The following is a 20,625-nucleotide window of genomic DNA, read 5'->3' on the forward strand; positions in this document are numbered from 1 at the left end:
CAGCTTTCCTAAGTAACCTTGTAATTGTAGGATCCTGAATAATGAATATTCAGTACAGAGGACTCTTACTGTTCACTTCAGTCAAGTGTTTTGTTTTTTAAAAAATTAGCTGTACTTAGTTTTTCAGGGCAAAACTCATAATGTACAGAAGAGTTCACAGACAAAGTAAATTCCCTTCCTACCCAGCAACCTACTTCTTTCCCTGGAGGCAACCATATTTATCAGAGTTTTCTTCCAGATATGTGCTGAGTATTTACAAGTAAATGTGTATGTATACATTTTTCCCACAAACAGTGGCATACTATACCATTCTGTACCTTGTTTTTTCACTTAAGCCTTTTAAAAAAATTTTTTGGTAAAGCTTACTTCTTCCTTACAATCTTCTCTAATACCGTTATCATCCCAATCCTCCCCTCATGCCACCTTGCTGTCTCCCTTTCTCTGAACTACGAGAGCTCCTTTGAATAACACGGGCAGTGCTTAAAATATAAGGCTTATATTTTTATTTATCTTCATATATGTAAAAAGATAGCATAAGGTAAAGATTAAAGCGTGGGTTTTGGAGCCAAGCAAACCTGAGTCTGAATTTTCGGTTCCACTAATTATTCATGGGTGACATTAGGCAAATTGCTCAACTTTCTCTCTGAGCCCAAATTTCCTCCTCTGTCAGATGGGAACACATACCTCCAGGTTATCTGTGAAATGCTTTATCACAGGCTACAGAGAGTAAGAACTCATTAAATGCAACCTGACACTACTACCACCACCATCTCATCATTTGGGAATGGGACCCCTACATGTACACCAAGGAGCCTGGACCGATTCCTCAGACTGACAGAGGTGGCTGTGGCACGCCTTAGCCACAGCGACAAGCAGGAAGGTAAGTCACGTGACTCTCACCAGCCTAGGCTGCTGAGCCCATGGTTTAGATGAGTGGCTATCACTGGTTTGAAGGCAACTTCCAGGACCCCTGGTCCCTGCCTCTGGTCTGAGGCAGAAGTTAGTGATACTTCCTTCCTCTCACCAATCATATTTATAAAAAGTGTTCCAAAACTCTGAAGACTGAATCTAACCTCATAACCACATTCCATTCGCAACCAGGGAACAGGGGTTAGGAGCTTCATGTCAATGGTCGTGTGTTACAATGGGGACAAGGCACACACGAAGGGTATACAATATGCCTAGGATCATAGATGTCAGAAGGTAGGGCTCGACTGCTGAGCACATAATCTGCTTCCTGAGTGCTTACACACTGTTTGGGAATCTATTGGTTCCTTGGTTCTGAGACATGAGTCCTGCTCTTCACAGGTATCTGTTAGTGCTCCACAGCAAGTCAGTCGGCCTTAGGTAAATATGGCCTATATGCCTCTGCACAGTGCTTGAGAGACCTCTGAGGATTCAAAGGTGAGTTTCCTCAATGGCTTCCCCTGACATCCAAGCGGTCACTTGGTGAAAGGCACACCGACTGCCTAGTTCCCCAAACCTGGGCCATCGTCCATCCTCCACTCTCAGTCCCTGCTACCATTTGCCTGGTTTAGACCACTGCTCTCTCTTCACTAGGTTACTGCTCATTCTCTCTACTTCCAGGCTTCCTTTACTACAATTCATTCTTCCTATTGTAGTAAGAGTTATCTTTCAAAAACATAAATCTGATCAAGTCACTTCCCTACTTAAAATATTTAATGCATTCCAATTATTTTTAGGCTGATATCTAAACTTCTTGGCCTGCTTGACCTATCTGCATGATGCACTTCCTCAGGGCCCTAGTCGTACTCTAATCACCATCAGGCCTTCAATCTTGCTGTTTCTTCTGCCTGGAGCCATCCTTTCTCTCATTTTTTTGAAGGAGGGCCAACTCCTCCTTCAGGGTGTAGACAATTTGAATAGCACCTCTTCCAGAAGCCTTTCTTAATCCCCCAGGACTGGGTTACAGCAGGCATTAGATAAAAATTTGCTGAATAAATGAACGAATAAATGAAGTGTAATAAAAGACACATGCAACCTGACCTCCGAGGCAGCTGCCTAAGAAACTAAGCCGTGGGTACCCACATGCCAAAAATTCTCCCACTTGCAGGTCTGAGCAAGTACTATTCATCAGACAGCCATCTGGAAAGGTTTCTAAGATTTATTAGTATATACATATTTTTGGTGCAAAATTCGTAAGGTACAAACGGGTGTTCAAGTTTCTTCTTCCCTTCTCTGGCACCCTGAGCCTTATTTCTCCTCCGCAGAGGCAACCACTAATAACCAGATTTTGGGTATGCCTCCTCAGATAGTCTATGCATATACAAGTATATAGGAATATACAGAACCACATTTTCTTAACAGCTTCTCCTACACTTAAAACTTCTATTCTCAAGGTCTTCAGGTATGGCCTAGATGTGGTAATAGCACAAGACTTAGGAATTCAAATGGAGAATATGTCTGCATTTTGTTTATTCTATTTTAAAAAGGTTTCTCACATGCCTTCCTTGTTCATAAGCTTTAACATTAAGATGGACCATCTGCAGTCAGAGTTTTAGGAAAGCCTCCTAACAAAGGTGACACTGGTAGTGCCTGTGCTTCCATTCCCATTTAGAAAGGTCACTCTGCAGGCTGTGGGGAGGCAGTGAGGACAGCCTGGTGAGCCTACTACCAGAACCCCATGTCCTGGTGCAGCCACAGGAAGTGGCTGGGGCCTTTGGAAACTGAGTAAAGCAAGGCCAGGCAGCCAGGCCCAGAATGTGGCACAGTGGGGTGGCAGGCAGGGTTCTAGAAGGCTCAGCACATTCCAGAGATGGCAGTTATGAGAGCCGGCTCCTGCGAGAGGCCCATGACATTACCAGGGGTGGAAGACAAGAATAGCTGTGGTGGATCTTGCAGTGAGGAGTCAGGAAAGGCTGAGAGAAGATCTATAAAGGCCCTAGGACTCTACTTAGCATCTACTTGGGCAGAAGAAACTGGAGAGTCAGACTACTGCGAATGTGCCAACCTGAGTGGCATGCAGCAGGGTCACAAGCACAGGCTTGTCCTGCCTGAGAAAAGGCTAGGATCCGAGTCTCTGACAGATAACTTGCCCGAAGTCCTGTCTGCCCCATGAGTACCATGTAGACAAACACTGTGGGCTTTGGATTCTAGGTCAGGAATTGGACATATAAAAGGGGCTTTGCTTTGTGGAGAAACAAGCAAAAGGATTATCCCCAGCATTCCTTGGGCCAGCTATGCAATCTGCTACCTGCCAAGAGGAAATGCCATCTTCAAGGCAAGGTACAGCAGTTATCTGGAGCACAGGGTGAAGAGGCCATCATGAGCGGTTTCATCTTGCTTGGGCCGGGAGCTTCCTTCTGCTCTGTTATCAAGGAGTGGATACTCTGATTTGGCCAACGCCTCACCAGTCTGGGTTGTGAGTGAGCAGGCAGCCTGGACTGGCCTGTTCCCAAGAGTGGAGAAACATCTCTGAGGTCTGTTTGACCATCCCAGTCTGGCTAAAGACTTCCAGCAACCCAGAAGAACACAAATCTCACTTCTTCTGTCTATCTACAGATACATCTAAAAGCAGATCATGGTAGTAAATTATCTGTGCTCTGTTTTAAAGCCAGCATTATAATGAGCCTTGCTTGCTGTTTAAGCATTGAGATTATTTCCTAATCCTTGGATCTCTGTAATACACATCATCTTGTGGCTGCAATACAGTGCTTTTCTCATTGTAAAATAATCCTTTGTTGTAAAAGCAATGAATCAGGGAGCTTAACTCATGAACAGGAGCGAAGGGAGGCAACTGCTCCCTTAGGACGTAAAATGTTTGTCTACCGGTGGCAGATTCTACCTCTAAGAGAGCCACCAAATCTCTGAGGAAGAAGAAATACTTGCATTTTATCTCCTCTCTCCCCAGAAGGTCCATGCCCATGGTGAATTAGGTCAGATCAGTCTATAGTGTCCTCTTGGCCCAGATGTAAGGGGAAGATGTCTACCAAGGCACTATCACTTAACAAGCCCTTTGCAGTTCAGAAAACAGCATATATGGCCTCAAGGTTATCTGTCTACATCTGATCACATTTCCAGCTTTCTTTTTTTTTTTTTACGCCTCCAACCAGGGACTGAACCCAGGCTGTGGGAGTGACTGTGGCACTGAACCCAGGCTGTGGCAGTCCTAACCACTGGACTGCCAGGGAATTCCCCTGGCTTTCTTTTTTTTTTTTTTTCTTTTAATTCTTTTCTTAAAAACATATTTGGGCTTCCCTGGTGGTGCAGTGGTTGAGAGTCCGCCTGCCGATGCAGGGGACACGGGTTCGTGCCCTGGTCTGGGAGGATCCCACATGCCGCGGAGCGGCTGGGCCCGTGAGCCATGGCCACTGAACCTGAGCGTCCGGAGCCTGTGCTCCGCAACGGGAGAGGCCACAGCAGTGAGAGGCCCGCGTACCGCAAAAAAAAAAAAAAAAAAAAAAAAAAAATTTATTTAATTTTTGGCTGCGTTGGGTCTTAGTTGTGGCACATGAGATCTTTTGTCGTGGTGTACAGGCTTCTCTCTTCTTGTGGCATGTGCGCTCCAAAGCGTGTGGGCTCTGTAGTTGTGGCATGCAGGCTCTCTAGTTGTGGCTCGCATGCTCAGCAGTTGCAGTGCACGCGCTTAGTTGCCCCGCAGCACGTGGGATCTTAGTTCCCCGACCAGGGATCGAACCCGAGTTCCCTGCGTTGGAAGGCGGATTCTTAACCACTGGACCACCAGGGAAGTCCTCCCACCCCCACCCTAGCTTTCTTTATATAAGTACAGAATTGACACACATTACCTTTGAACAATGAGTTGGAAGGCAGTGCTAATGAAATATGCCTACAAAATCCCAGACAGAACTCATTCTGTCTTGGCCTAAAAGAGCTTTCCTCTTGCAATACTGGCCCAGGTTCATGGACAGTAAAGACAGAACACTTGCTTAAGGTTCTTTGCCAAGGTAGCCTGATCATCTTTTTCCCACATGCAAAAAAAGAAGAGGGGCACTGAAGGAGAAAGTGTCAAGAAGCCAAGGGGCACTAGGGTGGCAATCTTCATGTGATCAGTTATGTGATCGATCACTATATGATCGATCATATAGTCAGAGGGGCTTACTACAGCCCACACCGTTGGCTTTGATCATGACTTCCAAACATTTATCGAAGGACCAGACAGCTCTCTTTGGTTATCTCCTGGACCTATGTTTTCTCCTATGTAGTCTATTTCAAGGATAGGTACCACCAACCTTTCCAATCTCCCAAGCTAGAAACCTAGGAGTCACTCCAGATACCCCCTTTTTCAATGTCCCCCCATCTAGTCTGTTACCAGATCCTACTAACCCAGCCCCTATAAAATCTCTTTAATCTACCTGGGGTGGACACGGTGGATAGACCCAGCCAACCTCCATTCAACTCTGCTTCTGGGGTGCAGTGCCTAGAAAGCAACAGGGGCCTCTAAAAGCTAGACTTGAGACTCCCTGGTGCAGCAGTCCAACACACACATTCTTCTCTCCAGTGACCCGGCCTCCTGCCCTGCACAGCCTCCAGCTCAGCCCTTCCCCAAGACAACAGCTCTACGAATGCTCTGTTGTCTCCATTCCCTGTGGATTGGCAATGGCATCAGCAGGGCAAAACCGTGCTGGTGACACTGAGTTCTTTTCTTCCATCTGATTTCTACTTGCTGGGCTGTTTCAGGAAGCCCAGACCCCAGGCCTTCTGACAACAATAAGTATTTTATCACTAACTGTAGGAAATTTAGAATTTATTCTGGGTCTCCAGCCATCATAGCTAATATGACTAAAAAGTGCTGCTCCCAGGCTGCCAGAAGGTAGGACAATGCAAGGATGAGTGTAACCTACAGGATGTGTGGATTTTTCTAAATGTTATAAAGGAGACGTGGAAAATTTCAGTATATGTAGCAGGGGACTAAGGGAGGAGGTTCTACTTGGCCATATTCTCACTCATGGGACAGGAGAAATGCATCAAAATCTTGCTGATCCACAGGCTAGGAATACCTATTCAGTCCACTGACATTAGCTGGAAGGCCAGGGCAGACTTAAGCCCAGCTCAGAAGAGGTGTTGCCATGGCAATTTATTATCATTAAGAGACAAACTCTCGGAAGAAATCTGCCTATCAAATATGATAAAAGCAAAAAATGCCCAAGTCTTCCCTGGATCAGTTTTATTTGCTTTAGATTTCAGAATGGTAGGTGGGAGCATGAAGAAAAGTCTGTCGCATCTAAACATAATTTGAAAGGCTTGCAAGCGAAAACAGAGCATATTGCTTACCTTGTGAACACTGGTCGAGACATTTAGGAAAGAGAAATCTAGGGAGAAAAAAGAAATATTTTAAAACCATTAATCTCAGAATTTTCATTGGTTATTTCTCACAAAAATGTGAATATCACTAACATACAAGATGACTTACTCAGTGGGGCAACGGGCAGGCAACACTGAACATTAAGGATAGCCATGATTATACAAAAGGTTTTCATAGCTTTGAACCAAAGTCCCCTAAGCCAGAAACCCCACAGAAGTCCCAAAGTGGCCAACTCTTGGTGGAATGTTGAAGAGGGGATACTGAGGACAGGGCCAGCTCTCAAGACTATAAGAAATGGAGAAAGAGAACTTGGTCTTCTTTTCCACCCTCCCAAAGAGATACTGTCCTGACAGTAAAGGGGAAATTTCAAGGGAAAATGAGAATTATTTTACCTAACTGTGCCAAGGGCCTTCAGTACCAAAGTTGCCATATTTCCCTTTATGTGCACAACAGAATCCTGGTTTCCCTTTAATCCTATTCTGAGCTCAAACGGTGAATGAAATGTAGGAAACTGACTGATTGGATTGAGGGTGACTAATCCAAAGTGTGAGTTAACAACTGTAGCTCTGCAGTAAGCTCCAGAGAAAAGCCCATATTCTCAGTGCTTTAAAACTTCTAAAACACCACAGTGCTCTTCTTAGAGAAGAAAGCTAACACTAATGAGAATAGCTGCCTTTTATCAAGTTCTTACCATGGGCTGGGCACTGTGCAAGCAGTTCATATATACAATTTTATTCTCACATCCACCCTGTGCCTTGGCTACCTAAAAACCACAAAGAGTGGGTTTAGGTTGGCTAAGCAAGCTAAGCACTTGGCCCAAGGTCCCACATGCAGCTAGGAAATGGGAGAGCTTATACAGGGACCCGGGTTCATTTGGCACCACAGAGCTCCTGTGCTTTCTTCCCCTGCAAATAAGATGCTTGATGAAGCCACCCTCTGAACTGTTCCTGGTGTAGTTGGCAGGTATTAGTGCTGTTCAAAACACTGAGGGGAGTTTCTCTCCTGCAATTTTCTTGGTGGTGGCAAATCCTCATCTTTTAATTTGATTTCTGACAACAGCCAGACACACAGCATTTGGAACCAAATTTGGTGGATGAGTGTGCTGGATGAATACAACTTTGGGCTGTGGATCTAGTTCACTTGCCTGACTCCTTCATGGTTTCTAAAGAATTCCATGGGAGAATCCCCATGTGCTCTGAGCAAGGTCAGGAGCCCTGGAGCAAAGGAAGAGACATCCGCACCAGAGTCTCCCAAGAATAGAGGTCACTGACTTCACTGCATTCATAGTCCACTGAATGGCCAGCCACACAGCAAATGCATTCTTAGAAAAATGACTGTCCCCATCAAGTAAGTACCTGTGACTTTAGAGTACATGCCCTTAAAAGCCCTTCTCAGTACCCTGCTTGCTTTCTTGCAGTAGCCCACAGAAATTCACACCAGTGGCATCTTAGACAAGGCTGAGCAATGTTTCCCCTCAAGGCATCTTATACAATCACAGGTTGGATGCTCATGTTTTAAACCCCTGACAGGGTAGAGGGCCATTAAGCTGCTCACTTTAAACAGGTGCAAAGAAAATACTCAGAACACATGGACTTGCACATGCATGCAATTTCTTCTCATATCTTGGCATCTCTGGCATCCCTGTCCTTCAAATTCATATGCTGGCTTTCTTTACTAATCCAACTATGAGTTATTGCTTTTTTATAATTCTTATAAAATTACATGAATCTTTTATTACAGCACTTCCTACCCTATATCATGATTAATTGTGTACATGTCATGGGTGTGGCATTTGGAAAATTATTTAACTTTTCTGAGCAACAGCTTCCTCATGGTAAAACATGGTAATGATGCCTACCTTAAATGCCTCCCAAAATACCTAAAGGGGATTTTGAGGTTTGAAAGGGGTAAAGCATCACAGTGTCTAACAAACAGTGGAAAACAAATGTTGGCTCACTCCTTTCCTTCTCTGCATATCGTCCTCCCTACTAAACTGTAATATTATTATTATTATTTTTTTTTTTTGCGGTACGCGGGCCTCTCACTGCTGTGGCCTCTCCCGTTGCAGAGCACAGGCTCCGGACGCACAGGCCCAGCGGCCATGGCTCACGGGCCCAGCCGCTCCGGCATGTGGGATCCTCCTGGACCAGGGCACAAACCCGTGTCCCCTGCATTGGCAGGCAGACTCTCAACCACTGCGCCACCAGGGAAGCCCTAAACTGTAATATTATTGAAGACAGACAAATAACAAGTATTGGTGAAGATGTGGAGAAATGGGAACCCTCATACATTGCTGATGAGGATGCAAATGGTATAGTGGCTTTGGGTAAGTTTGCAGTTCCTCAAAAAGTTAAATATAAAAAAAAAAAAAAAAGTTAAATATACAGTTACCATATGACCCAGTAATTCTACCCAAGAGAACAGAAAACATACAACCATATGAAAACTTAATACATAAACATTCATAGCAGTATATTTATGATAGCCAAAAGATGCAAATAACTCAAATGTCCATCAACTGATGAATGGATAAAAAAGATGTGATATATCCATACAATGAAATATTTGTCAATAAAAAGGAATGAAACACTGACACATGCTACAACATGGATGAACCCTGAAAGAAGCCAGACACAAAAGGCCACATATTATATGATTCCATTCATGAAATGTCCAGAATAAGTATATCCACAGAAACTTCAATAAAGCTGTTACATTAAAAGAAGCAATATACGTGATACTATAAAATATCAAATGGTTTTCCCATCATCCAACATTTGCCCCCAAGGAACTGGTCATTTCCCAGAAGGAACAACCATTTCACAGTCTGGCATGTATCCTTCTAGATATTTTCTATGCGTATACAAGTAAACATTTAAAAAATATACATTGTTTTGGTAATTTGTTTTTCTCACTTCATAAAATATTATGGCCATTTTCTATGTTAGAAGATAAAAATCTACTTGAATTTAAAAAATGCCTGCATAGCAGTCCATTATGAATATCCCCAAATTTAACCAGTCACTTACTAATTGAGCATTTGGATTATTTCCAGTTCTTTGATATTATTAATAGTGTTGTCTTGAACATTGCAGAGCACACCTGTCATATTTCAGACTGCCCAGTACCTTCTAAACACCTTTCCCAGACTTGGAATTGGGAAGCCCGTCCCTGGCGTAAATGGCAGAAAACTGCTTTTCCAGCCTTTCTTGCCGTCTGGTGCAGGCATATGGCTGAAGTTCTACCACCTAGACTCCAAGTGGCAATGAGCATGGTGAGTGAGGGAATGTATGGTAAGCAGACTCCATTTTCTGGTGGAAGAAGTGGTTGAGATATCCCCTTCACCGGGGCAGCCCTACAGGAAGTTTGAGTGTTCCACCTGGCTGCCTAGCCAATACAGCCTGACCCTCCTAGAGACTCTGCAAGCTATAATGTACATTAGTAAATTCCTCCCCAGCTAGACATGCTGGAGTGGGCTCTACTGTTTGGAATTAAAAATTCTGCCTGAAACAAACACCCCTATACCTATATATCTTTGCACATTTGTAAAAATATAACTGTATGATAAAATTTGAGCAATGGAATGGCCATATTTGTCTCCAAAGAGATTAAATCATTTTACATTCCTATCAACAGTGTATGGAAAAAAAAAAGAGTGTATATGTGTACCTATTTTCTTACACTGTTGCAGTATAAAAAATCACCCCAAAACTAAGTGGCTTAAAATAATGATGATTTATTATTTCTCATGATTCTATAGGTTGAATGGGCAGTTGTTTTGGCCTGGGGCAGCTCAGCTGGGGCTGATGATTATCTAAAATGGTCTCACTCACAGGCCCAACTGGGGTCTCAGTCCAAATGGTAGGAATGGATGGCTGGGCCTCTCTCTCCACATGGTCTTTCATCCTCAAGCAGCCTAGCCCAGGCTTCTTCATATGGTGGTCTTAGCTCCCAGAAGCAAGAGAGGGCAAACCCCAATGTGTAAATGCTTTTCAAGCCTTGGTTTGTTTCATGCTTCTTGATGTCCCACTGGCCAAAGCCTAGTCACAATGCCCAGGTGAGAAGTAGATTCGACTCTTCAGGTCTTGATGGGAGGGGCTGCTTCTGCTGTGGCCATAATTTTAATCTACCACAGTTGGCTATGTAAGGATGGATTCCTTCCTCCCTTCCTTCCTCCCTCCCTCTCTCCCTCCCTCCCTCCCTTCCGTCCTTCCTCCCTCCCTCCCTCCCCCTCCTTTGTTTCTTTCTTTCTTTTGGCCATGCCATGCAGCTTGCAGGATCTTAGTTCCCCAACCAGGGAGCGAACCCAGGCCACGGCAGTGAAAGCACCAAGTCCTAACCACTGGACTGCCAGGGAATTCCCAGATTGTTTTTGCTTTTTAAAAATTTATGGGCTGGGCTTCCCTGGTGGCACAGTGGTTGAGAATCTGCCTGCTAATGCAGGGGACACAGGTTTGAGTCCTGGTCTGGGAAGATCCCACATGCCGCGGAGCAACTAGGCCCGGGAGCCACAACTACTGAGCCTGCGCGTCTGGAGCCTGTGCTCCACAACAAGAGAGGCCGCGATAGTGAGAGGCCCGCGCACCACGATGAAGAGTGGCCCCCGCTTGCCACAACTAGAGAAAGCCCTCGCACAGAAACGAAGACCCAACACAGCAAAAATTAATTAATTAATTAATAAACTCCCACCCCCAACATCTTCTTTAAAAAAAAAAAAAATTATGGGCTTAACACTGGCCCACTTAATTTTTTTCTTAATGGAATGGGATTAATGTTATTTAATAACTTTCTATTCTTTTTTTTTTAACCAAGTTTTTAAAAAAAATATATTTATTTATTTACTTGGCTGAGCCACCGGGTCTTAGTTGTGGCACATGGGATTTTCTAGTTAAGGCATGTGGGATCTAGTTCCCTGACCAGGGATTGAACCCCGGCCCCCTGTGCTGGGAGTGCAGAGTCTTAACTGCTGGACCACCAGGGAAGTCCCAATAACTTTCTATTCTTGATCATGAGTCCCGTAATTCTCTTATTCTATTCCACATGCACCCCCATGCACATGAAACAGAAGAGCTCCACAGCCCATGCACAGGGGCTAATCATTAGTTTTCCAACAGAGCATTAGTAAACCACTATAGTAAATTACTTTCTGGAATGGATTCAAAAGTAAATTTGGAAATTTCTCATTAATATCTAAAAACTGAGCAAATCAGTAATTTTGATTTATTGACAAATATTATTTTTGATCTCTTATACTTTTTTTTTTTTGGCTGCATTGTGTCTTCATTGCTGCACACGGGCTTTCTCTAGTTGCGGTGAGCGGGGGCTACTCTTCTTTGCGGTGCGCTTGCTTCTCATTGCGGTGACTTCTCTTGTTGCGGAGCACGGGCTCTAGGTGCGTGGGCTTCAGTAGTTGTGGCTCACGGGCTCTAGAGCACAGGCTCAGTAGTTGTGGCGCATGGGCTTAGTTGCTCCATGGCATGTGGGATATGCCCGGACCAGGGCTCAAACCCGTGTTCCCTGCATTGGCAGGCAGATTCTTAACCACTGCGCCACCAGGGAAGTCCTAATCTCTTATACTTTTTAACCCACCTGATTTTGTCATTTGTATTTTTATATTCCATAACTATAATTCATATACTTTACCCTTATTTCTATATTTAAAGAGATTATATGCTTATCTTTAGCTTGTTTATTGATTTACTTATTTAATTCTCTTCAAGGACACTTATTCCTCACATGCTGGCACACTCATTTATTCCACAGACGCTTCATGAGCACTTACTATGTACTAAGCATTAAACAGAAATGATTTCTGTCCTTGCAAAAGCTAAATCTGTATTCTATAATTCCTCTCTTTTCTCTAATTGTCTTCATTTCTTTGTCTATTTCCTCTCAAAATTTTTTTTTGGCTGTGTGGCTTGTGGGATCTTAGTTCCCCGACCAGGGACTGGATCTGTGCCCCCTGCAGTAGAAGGGAGGAGTCCTAACCACTGGACCTCCCGGGAATTCCGTATTTCCTTTCCATTTTGTTTTAGCAGTGTCTACTTTTACTTCTCACTGCTTTGAGATTTTCATTTCTATAGTGAAATTTTTATTTTCTTTCTAGGACTCTAACAGTTTATCTTTCAGCTGCTTTTGTCAGCTAAATTCCTTTTCCCCGATCTTTTCTATTTAACTGCTTTATTTATAACCTGTACACCATAAAATTTACTCATTTAAAGTGTACAATTCAATGATTATTTTTAGTAAATTGTTTACAGAGTTGTGCAACCATTGCCACAATTCTGTTTTAGAACATTTCCAATACCCCAGGAAGATCCCTCCTCCCCATTTCCCCAGACCTTTTATATCTCTTCCTTGAGCTCTTCCCTCACCACCCTGTTAGTTTCTCTTCTCCTTAACTTTTTATTGACGGTGTAGAAGAGTGCTTGTCTAGAGTGTAACCTTTGTCTGTTCTTTGTTTATTACTATCTTTTCCTACCTTTCTATGTTAATATGTCTAGTAGTGTCTAGTCCCCTGTTAGACCCCTTTCTGCTTTCACTCATCTTTAAGTAAAAACTTCAGAAAAAGAAGAGACATGGATGGTAGAAAGAGTGGCATGTAAGACTCAATATGGCATTCTGAAGTACAATGGGGATGCTCAGCATTCACTACAATAACCTAACCTAAGGCAGAAGGAAAAATAGACCACCTTAGCTTTATTATGGGAGAGCAGAACCTAGGTCAGAGCTAAAGAGAAGGGAGAATGGTGAAGACATTTCTTGGGATCAGTTAAGGTGACTAGGGAAGTAACTTCTAATGTAAATTCTACGAGAAGTCTAAAGATATCAACTTGGGACTCGAGAAGGGAGCTTTTTCAGATGAAGATCTAAGGATAGATCAATCAGTTACCAGGAGATGATAATAATATGGACTAGCCAGAAAAATCACATGATTAAAGACCTTGGATACATTCTACTAGGCTAAAGGGAGAGGAACTCAAATAGCTCTATGAAGGGACACTGTAATGTTTGACACTTCCCAGTGAGGATTTCTCTCATGATGAAATAGGTACTTCTAGATACCACTGAGGCAGTATAAACTGCAAAACCCACTCAGAAAGCAATTTGGAAATATGAATAAAGAGTAATAAAACTATCATACAATTAATTAATATCTTTGAGGAATCTATTCTAAGGAAATTATCTGAAATTTCAGAAATTTATATGGATAAAGATGTTCTCATAGCATTATTTATGATAGTGAAAAGCTGGAGACATCCTATGTGACTAACAATGCGGAGCTGGTTAAGACTATTATGTCCATATATGCACATAATGATTACATACCCAATCAAAATGTAATTACCACTGTAATTGCAGGAACATATATATGTTCACTTACATAACATGTCTATACGTTAACCTAAGAAGAAGGATATAAAATTATATGTATACCACAACTGTAAAAAAGCATGCACATAAAAGACCAGAAAGGAATTCACAAAAATTATAATAGTTAACATTGAGTGAGATTATGAGTGAATTATACTCAATTTTCTTTGTTATTACTTCCAAAGTAGAAAAAAAAGTTCACCTGTTTGTAATGAGAATAAGTGTCATTAACTGAGGTAAGATGCTTTAAGATGGCTTAACCACATGAAAAAGTATCTGTGAGGTACTCCAAGTGCCTTGGGACACAAAGCCCCTCCCCTGCAGTAAAGAGGAAAATAAAAGCCTGCCATAGGCATTCTTTTTTTCTGGGAGAAGCTATTTCAAGTCCCACTGTCCTAGAAGGGTGACTTTTCAGTGCACAAAGTGGTGAGAAGCTGCCAGTCCAAATGCTGGCTCTGAGGACCTAGCACTAATCAAATGACAACTGGGCATTTATTACATATAAGGTAGACTGATGCATTCCAAAAGATAAGCACATGTAAAGATGTGTCTCCTACTGGGAGGTGGGAGAAAACTGCTTTCTGTACACTTAAACACAACACACCCTGTGGGCCAGAGGTGGTCCTAAGTATGTACCTGTGCTCCATGTAGCAGCTCAGGGGCTCCACACACACTGTGATGGCACCAATGGTGAAGGAGGACTTGACATTTGAATCTGGATGTATCTGCAGGGCCTGGACAACATCAATAACATCTGTGTAGCTGGGGGGGAAAAAGGGAATAATTAGTTTACCGATTGGCGCTTTAGAGTGCGGGAAGAGGGTTATGCTTGCCGAGTGGCTGAGTAAGGGTGGAAGGAAAACCAAAAGGGGGAGACTGCGACTAGGTTCCTTGGGGTCACCCCACTTCATGATTTAGAGCCCCTGGAGTCCACAGTGCTTCTGTATTTCCGAGTTCCATTAGTTCTAACCGCAAGAGTGAGTGGAAGAAAGAACCCTACTGCCCACTCCCCTTATGAGAAGCCTGCAGGTGACCCTGGGGCTCTGAGGGTGGGATTTGGTGTTTTCTAATCAAGTTAGGATCTCCCGCATTGGTGTATTTTCTTTAATAGCTCTTTCCTCTCCTTTCATCTCACAGAACATGCAGGCAAGAGAAAGAGGGATTATGAGACATATCTCCAAGTCAGTAGACACATGTCAAACACCAACTGCATTTGTATCTCCTGCCTGGAACTCCCTCCAGGGCCAATTTGATGTTTTCAATTACAACTTAATATGTTCCTGATCCAACTCTCCCACATCTGCTCCTCTTGAGGTCTTGTCCTTCTCAGCAGAGGAGATTCCACTCTTTCAGCTGCGAGGCCAAAGGTTTGTTTGGCATCTTCTTTTACTCCATTTTTTCTTAATCTTTAAAATATAACTATGCTCATACTCCCACTCTACCACTCTACCACTGAGTCCAAACTGCTTCTGTCTTTGTATCTGTATCTTTTTTTTTTTTTGTATTTTTTTTTTTGTGTTTTTTTTTTTTGTTTTTTTTTGTATCTGTCTTTGTATCTCCCTATAACCTGTTTTCAACACAAAAGTTAGAAGGGTCATACTAACCCCATCAGGTAAGCCACTGAGTGAGTGGCTTCCATCCCCCCTTTGGCCTGAAAGCCAAAGCTCTTACAATGGCCCACACAGCCCTCTAAGATCTGACCCGCACTGCAGGGATGAGTTTAATTTCTTACTATTTCTTCCTGTACCTGAATCTAACTACTTTGACCTCCTGGCTCTTCCCTGAACGTGCCAGGTATAATTTCACCTTTGCACTCCCTGTCCCCTCTCCTGTAATGCTCTTTTCCTCAGATGTCTGCAAGCCTCACTGCCTCAACCCGCTTCGGGTCTCTGCTCAATTGGCATCTGATGAGAGAGGTGTCCTCTGACTTCATGCAGCCTATGGGATATAGCAATCCTCTCTCTTGATACTCCCCACCCTCACCCCAATTCTTCTCCAAAGCACTGACTACAGCTACATACACTGTATTTTCTAATTTGCTTATTGTGTGTCTCTGCAATAAGAATGTAAGGTAGTTGCTGGGTGCTGTAATCAATGGTGCCTAAAGCAAGGCAGGTGAATGAACTGGACATTGAACTCCAGGCAGACCCCTGGCCACTCCAAGAACACTGTCCTGACTGACCCAGTCTATCACAAAAGGTCAGTTCTTACGGAGGAAAAGGCAAATCTGATGGGCAGCCTTGCTGATCATACAGACCTGGTCTTAGCCTGGGGCTGGGGGGATAGGTACAGCCTGCCTGGGCTATTTCCTGAGTTCCTACAAACAATTCATTTGTACAACGGTACTTGACTTTACTCCACACAACAACATTAGCACCCCCAACCCCAGGTCTGCCTCAGTCCTGACCAAACAGCAGTGGGCGCTTCAGTAGAGAACATGGTGTGCTAGGTTCTACAAAGAGCGAGCCCTCTGCTCCCTGGTTTCTCTTGAAGGCTTCTCCCACTGCCTGGGCATGTGTGTATATGACCATGTAGAGTGCTTTCCACTGGTTCTGTAGTGTTTGGATGGTCCTAGATGCTAGGAGAGCCCCTCACACTGCAGTAACACTCTGGTAAGCAGGCCTGAAGCTTACAAACTGCCTTAAATCTCTTTGTAGTTGTGTTTAATGGCCTTAATGCTCATGGTGAAGTGCCCTAGCCTTGCTCCTCAGCATCAGCTTTTTCCTCTTCTTCTAAAGAAAAGTGTCTGGGGGCTTTTTACTTTCCATGTTTGGTACAAGCTGTAGAGACTCTCATTTCTTAGGGCTAAAAAGAACTGAAAGGGACTTCCCTGGTGGTGTAGTGGTTAAGAATCCACCTGCCAATGCAGGGGACATGGGTTTGACCCCTGGTCCAGGAAGATCCCACATGCCGCGGAGCAACTAAGCCTGTGCACCACAACTACTGAGCCTGCGCTCTAGAGCCCGCGAGCCACAACTACTGAAGCCCGCGCACCTAGAGCCCGTGCTCCACAGCAAGTGAAGCCACTGCAATGAGAAGCTGGCGCACCGCAATGAAGAGTAGCTCCCGCTCACCGCAACTAGAGAAAGCCCGTGTGCAGCAATGAAGACCCAACACAACCATAAATAAAAAATAATAATCATCTTAATTTAAAAAAAAAGAACTGAAACATTTATAAGTCAGTCCTGAGGATTTTGGCAATTTTAATACAATAGATTTCCCTTAGACAGGGTGACTGGGGAATTCCCAAGTTTTCAGAGGATTACATTAATTTTCACTGATTTTAATGGAAAAAAGTTAGAGCAAAAAACAGGCCCCAGGCTTCTTGGTGAGGCCAATGTATCTAGGTGAAGCATCTGGGCACTGCAGCCAGGAGCCACTGAAGCAGACAGCAGGTCTTTGGTGTCAATCACTCTACTTGTTAATGGTGTGCCTGCTAATGCCCTCCCTTACTGCCCAGTCCCTGCCTTATAACCATCCTGGGCATGGCTTCCAGACAGCAGGAGGCAGCCCTCACCTCAGAAGGATGCACACCGATCCAACTGATGAAGCCTGTACCTGGCCACTCTGGCTAAACTGCCCCAACTGCATGATGAAGGCAAAAAACTAACTCTTTGTATTGCCTCTTTCTTGTCAGTATTCTCTTTATTAAAAACAAAAACAAGGGCTTCCCTGGTGGCGCAGTGGTTGAGAGTCTGCCTGCCGATGCAGGGGACACAGGTTCATGCCCCGGTCCGGGAAGATCCCACGTGCCACGGAGCGGCTGGGCCCGTGAGCCATGGCTGCTGAGCCTGTGCGTCTGGAGGCTGTGCTCCGCAACGGGAGAGGCCACAACAGTGAGAGGCCCACGTACTGCAAAAAAAACACAAAACCCCCCAAAAAAACAGAAACGAAAAACCCAGCAGGGCTTTAACTTTCTTTCCTCTGAAACAACATATTCCATACAATTGTCTTTCGGGCTCTATTTTACATTTGCAATTTAAGCCTACAATTTTACCTCGTTTTACATTAATTCAATTTTTGTTTTGAGCAATACTGTTTTAAATGTAGATAATGTAAAGAATAATTTTACAATGTTCCAGAGTATAAACAAATACAGCCCCTCAAATTCCTTAAAATTATTAAAACTCAGATTTCCACAGTTTTACTTATTTGTGTATGTATTAAGTTCTATACAATTTTGTCACCTGTGTAGGCTCCACCACCACGATAAAGATACTGAACAGTTCCTCACCACAAAGCTTGCTTATGTTGCCCTTTTATAACCACACCCACCTCCCTCCTGCCCCCAACTCCCATCCCTAACTCCTGGCAACCACTAATCAGTCCTCCATTCCTAAAATTTTATCATTTCAAAATACATTAATTTTTAAAACAACAACCTAATAATCCACTTGATGTCAAAGCTCAGTACCACTGCCTACCTGCTGCAGTAAGTAGAATGGGACCAGGCCACTCTAGGGGCAAAAGAAAACTCTGCCCTACAGCACAGAATCCTGTAAATCAAAATAAAGGCCACATTCAAGGAATAAAATTCTCAACTTGAGAAGCCTCTGGGGTGTCCCCTCACCAACAACCTCAATACTGGGCTCTCAGGCCCAGCCCCAAGGAGATGGACATGCTACAAAGAGGCTGCCATGTGTTCCCTGCTGTGCCTCAAGAGAATGGGCCCAGCCTGTAATAACAGTGTCATAGTGAGCACCACAGCAGGAAATACATCTGAGGTTCCTAGTGTCCTGGGGCTATGACTGGGCAAGAACTGGGTCTGAGAGTACAAGTGGGCAGGCCATACACTGTCACTGCAGTCCAGAGCAGCCAGGACAGCTAGCACTTTTGCAGACTTGTACAGTTAGAGACAAGGAGTCAACAATGCTTTCTGAAGTAATGGAAGATGGAAATGACCTCAGCTGCACAATGTCAAGCTACCAAATCTGACTCCAGGTCCACAGCCCCAATGACTCAACTCTGGAGAAGCAGCAGGAGGTGATGAAGCTAGGCCAACCCATTCCTTTGACCATTAGAAGTGATGGAAAACAAGTGGTTTCTAGCCTTCTGGCTCTGTGGCTTCCACAACCTCAGCCCACTAGTAGGACAAAAGGGTCAACAGAAGGGAAGCCCAAAGCAGGTGTAAGAACAAGATCTAAAGAAGAGGAAAGATGGCCTGGCAGGGCACATACTCCCACCTGCCTCCTGCAGCACCATCGGCCTGGCTTTCCTCCAGTCCTCACCATCACACCCCAGAGACCAAACAGGGTTTTGGATCCGGGCCTATTCTCTACTGGAAATAATTAGCCAGTTGCAAATACTAATTATTATGAGCACAAAAAAACACAGCATAGCACAAAAGCACTTTGTGAGAACTGCCAAAAGCTTCTTTATCACCAACTATAATGAAAGCAGCAAAGAGCACAGCCCATGTTTTCCTGATCTGACACGTTCTCCTCTGGGCCCAGGGGATGATGGGCCTGCTTCCTCCCTGGAAGCTCTTAGAACAGGTCAAGGGAAGCTCCTTGCAGCCAGGGCTCCCCAAGCAGTGGTACACACTCCGAAACTGTCCTCACAGGGAGCTCCTTGCCCAACTGGATTATTCATGCTCCTCACTGAGGGTCCAAGGAAACCCTCCTGCACTAGCCATTCCGTGGATGATGGGGCTCGAGACTAGAGTGTGGGGACTGTCTCTGCAACTCCACAGGAGGGAGGACTGAAAAAACTGAAGCTCCCTTGCCTCGGTGGAAAAGGAAGAAGCTTAGGGACCATTACTGTTAGAAGAATTATCAAAGAATCTTGCCCAGAAAACCACCTCCCTAACTCTCTGCCTTCTGAGGATATTATGATGTTGAGGCCAAACTTAAAACTTGTGTGCAATCTTCACCAGTCACTCTGGGCCACAGGATGGCAACAGTTCTTGTTGAAGGCATATCTGTGTAACACAGACACTTCTCATGCATGTGTGTTTGTTCTGTGCCCCAAGTTAGCCACACATGAAATAACAATAATGGCAAGGTCACCACCCTACCCCACTATCCCCAAAAGGCTTCCAGCGCTCACCCTTGTAACACCACCAGTAGTCTGGTCTTCTTGCGTATGTAGGCTGACTGGCGGGCAGAGCAGTTCTGTTGGGCCTCCAGGGCACTGGAAAGGTATCTCTGGAAGTGGGCAGCGTGAAAACATTCGGAGCTGTCCATGACTTGACGGTATACCATCCACCTGGAAATGGCAAGTGTAATCTCAGCATGAGGACCAGGCCCATAGGCTCTGCCAGTGGATTCAAATGTGACCAGTACACCCACAGACTCTCTGTCCAGTGAACCCATACAGGAGAAAGCAATCCTGGCACCACAGAAATAGGCAGAGTGCACTGGCTGGGTGGGGAGCCCTGTATCCTGCAATCACTACCACTGGAGCTTTTGGCAGGAAATGCCTTGCCACAGGAAAAAAGGTCAGATAAGCACATGACCAACAGATTTCAGAGTTGAGAAAGACTCCTGAACAGGCAGTCACTTCCTGAAAGATCATTCAGTAAAATGGCTTCAGTCCAGTTTTCAGTAAAATTCTTGCTAAGAATAAGTAATGGAGGGAGGGGGAGTTCCCTAGGGGCCCAGTGGTTAGGATTCAGCACTTTCACTGCAGTGGCCCAGGTTCAATTCCTGGTTGGGGAACTGAGATCGCACATGCCACGTGGCACAGTCAAAAAAAAGAATGGGATAATGGGTAGGGTGAAGAATTCAGATTCTTTACAGAACAAAAGCAATGGAAATGAGGGAGGAACTCGTTAGCTATTGAGTACTCATGAAGGAGGCTCCCCACAGCGCCCCCCCCCACAATCTCCCACTCTAAACTCCCAAACTTCTAGGTGATTTCAGTCTTCTCAATTCTGCTATATGGCCTCCTGCAGGATGCCTTGCCTTTTTTTTTTTTAAATAAATTTATTTATTTAATTTATTTATTTTTGGTTGTGTTGGGTCTTT

General features: G+C 44.2%; 1 protein-coding gene across 1 annotated transcript in view; it reads right to left on the reverse strand.

Moving 5' to 3' along the window:
* Positions 1-20,625, reverse strand: part of DNAAF9 (dynein axonemal assembly factor 9) — a 148,538-nt gene that overhangs the window by 18,501 nt on the left and 109,412 nt on the right. The window contains exons 27-29 of the mRNA XM_060123316.1: positions 19,706-19,864; positions 14,294-14,419; positions 6,253-6,290 (exon numbers count right to left, since the gene is read on the reverse strand). Of these exons, the coding sequence (XP_059979299.1) occupies positions 6,253-6,290; positions 14,294-14,419; positions 19,706-19,864 (323 nt within the window). The remainder of the gene's footprint in view (positions 1-6,252; positions 6,291-14,293; positions 14,420-19,705; positions 19,865-20,625) is intronic.

The sequence above is a fragment of the Lagenorhynchus albirostris genome, chromosome 15 (genome assembly GCF_949774975.1).
Source record: "Lagenorhynchus albirostris chromosome 15, mLagAlb1.1, whole genome shotgun sequence".
Taxonomy (NCBI): domain Eukaryota; kingdom Metazoa; phylum Chordata; class Mammalia; order Artiodactyla; family Delphinidae; genus Lagenorhynchus; species Lagenorhynchus albirostris.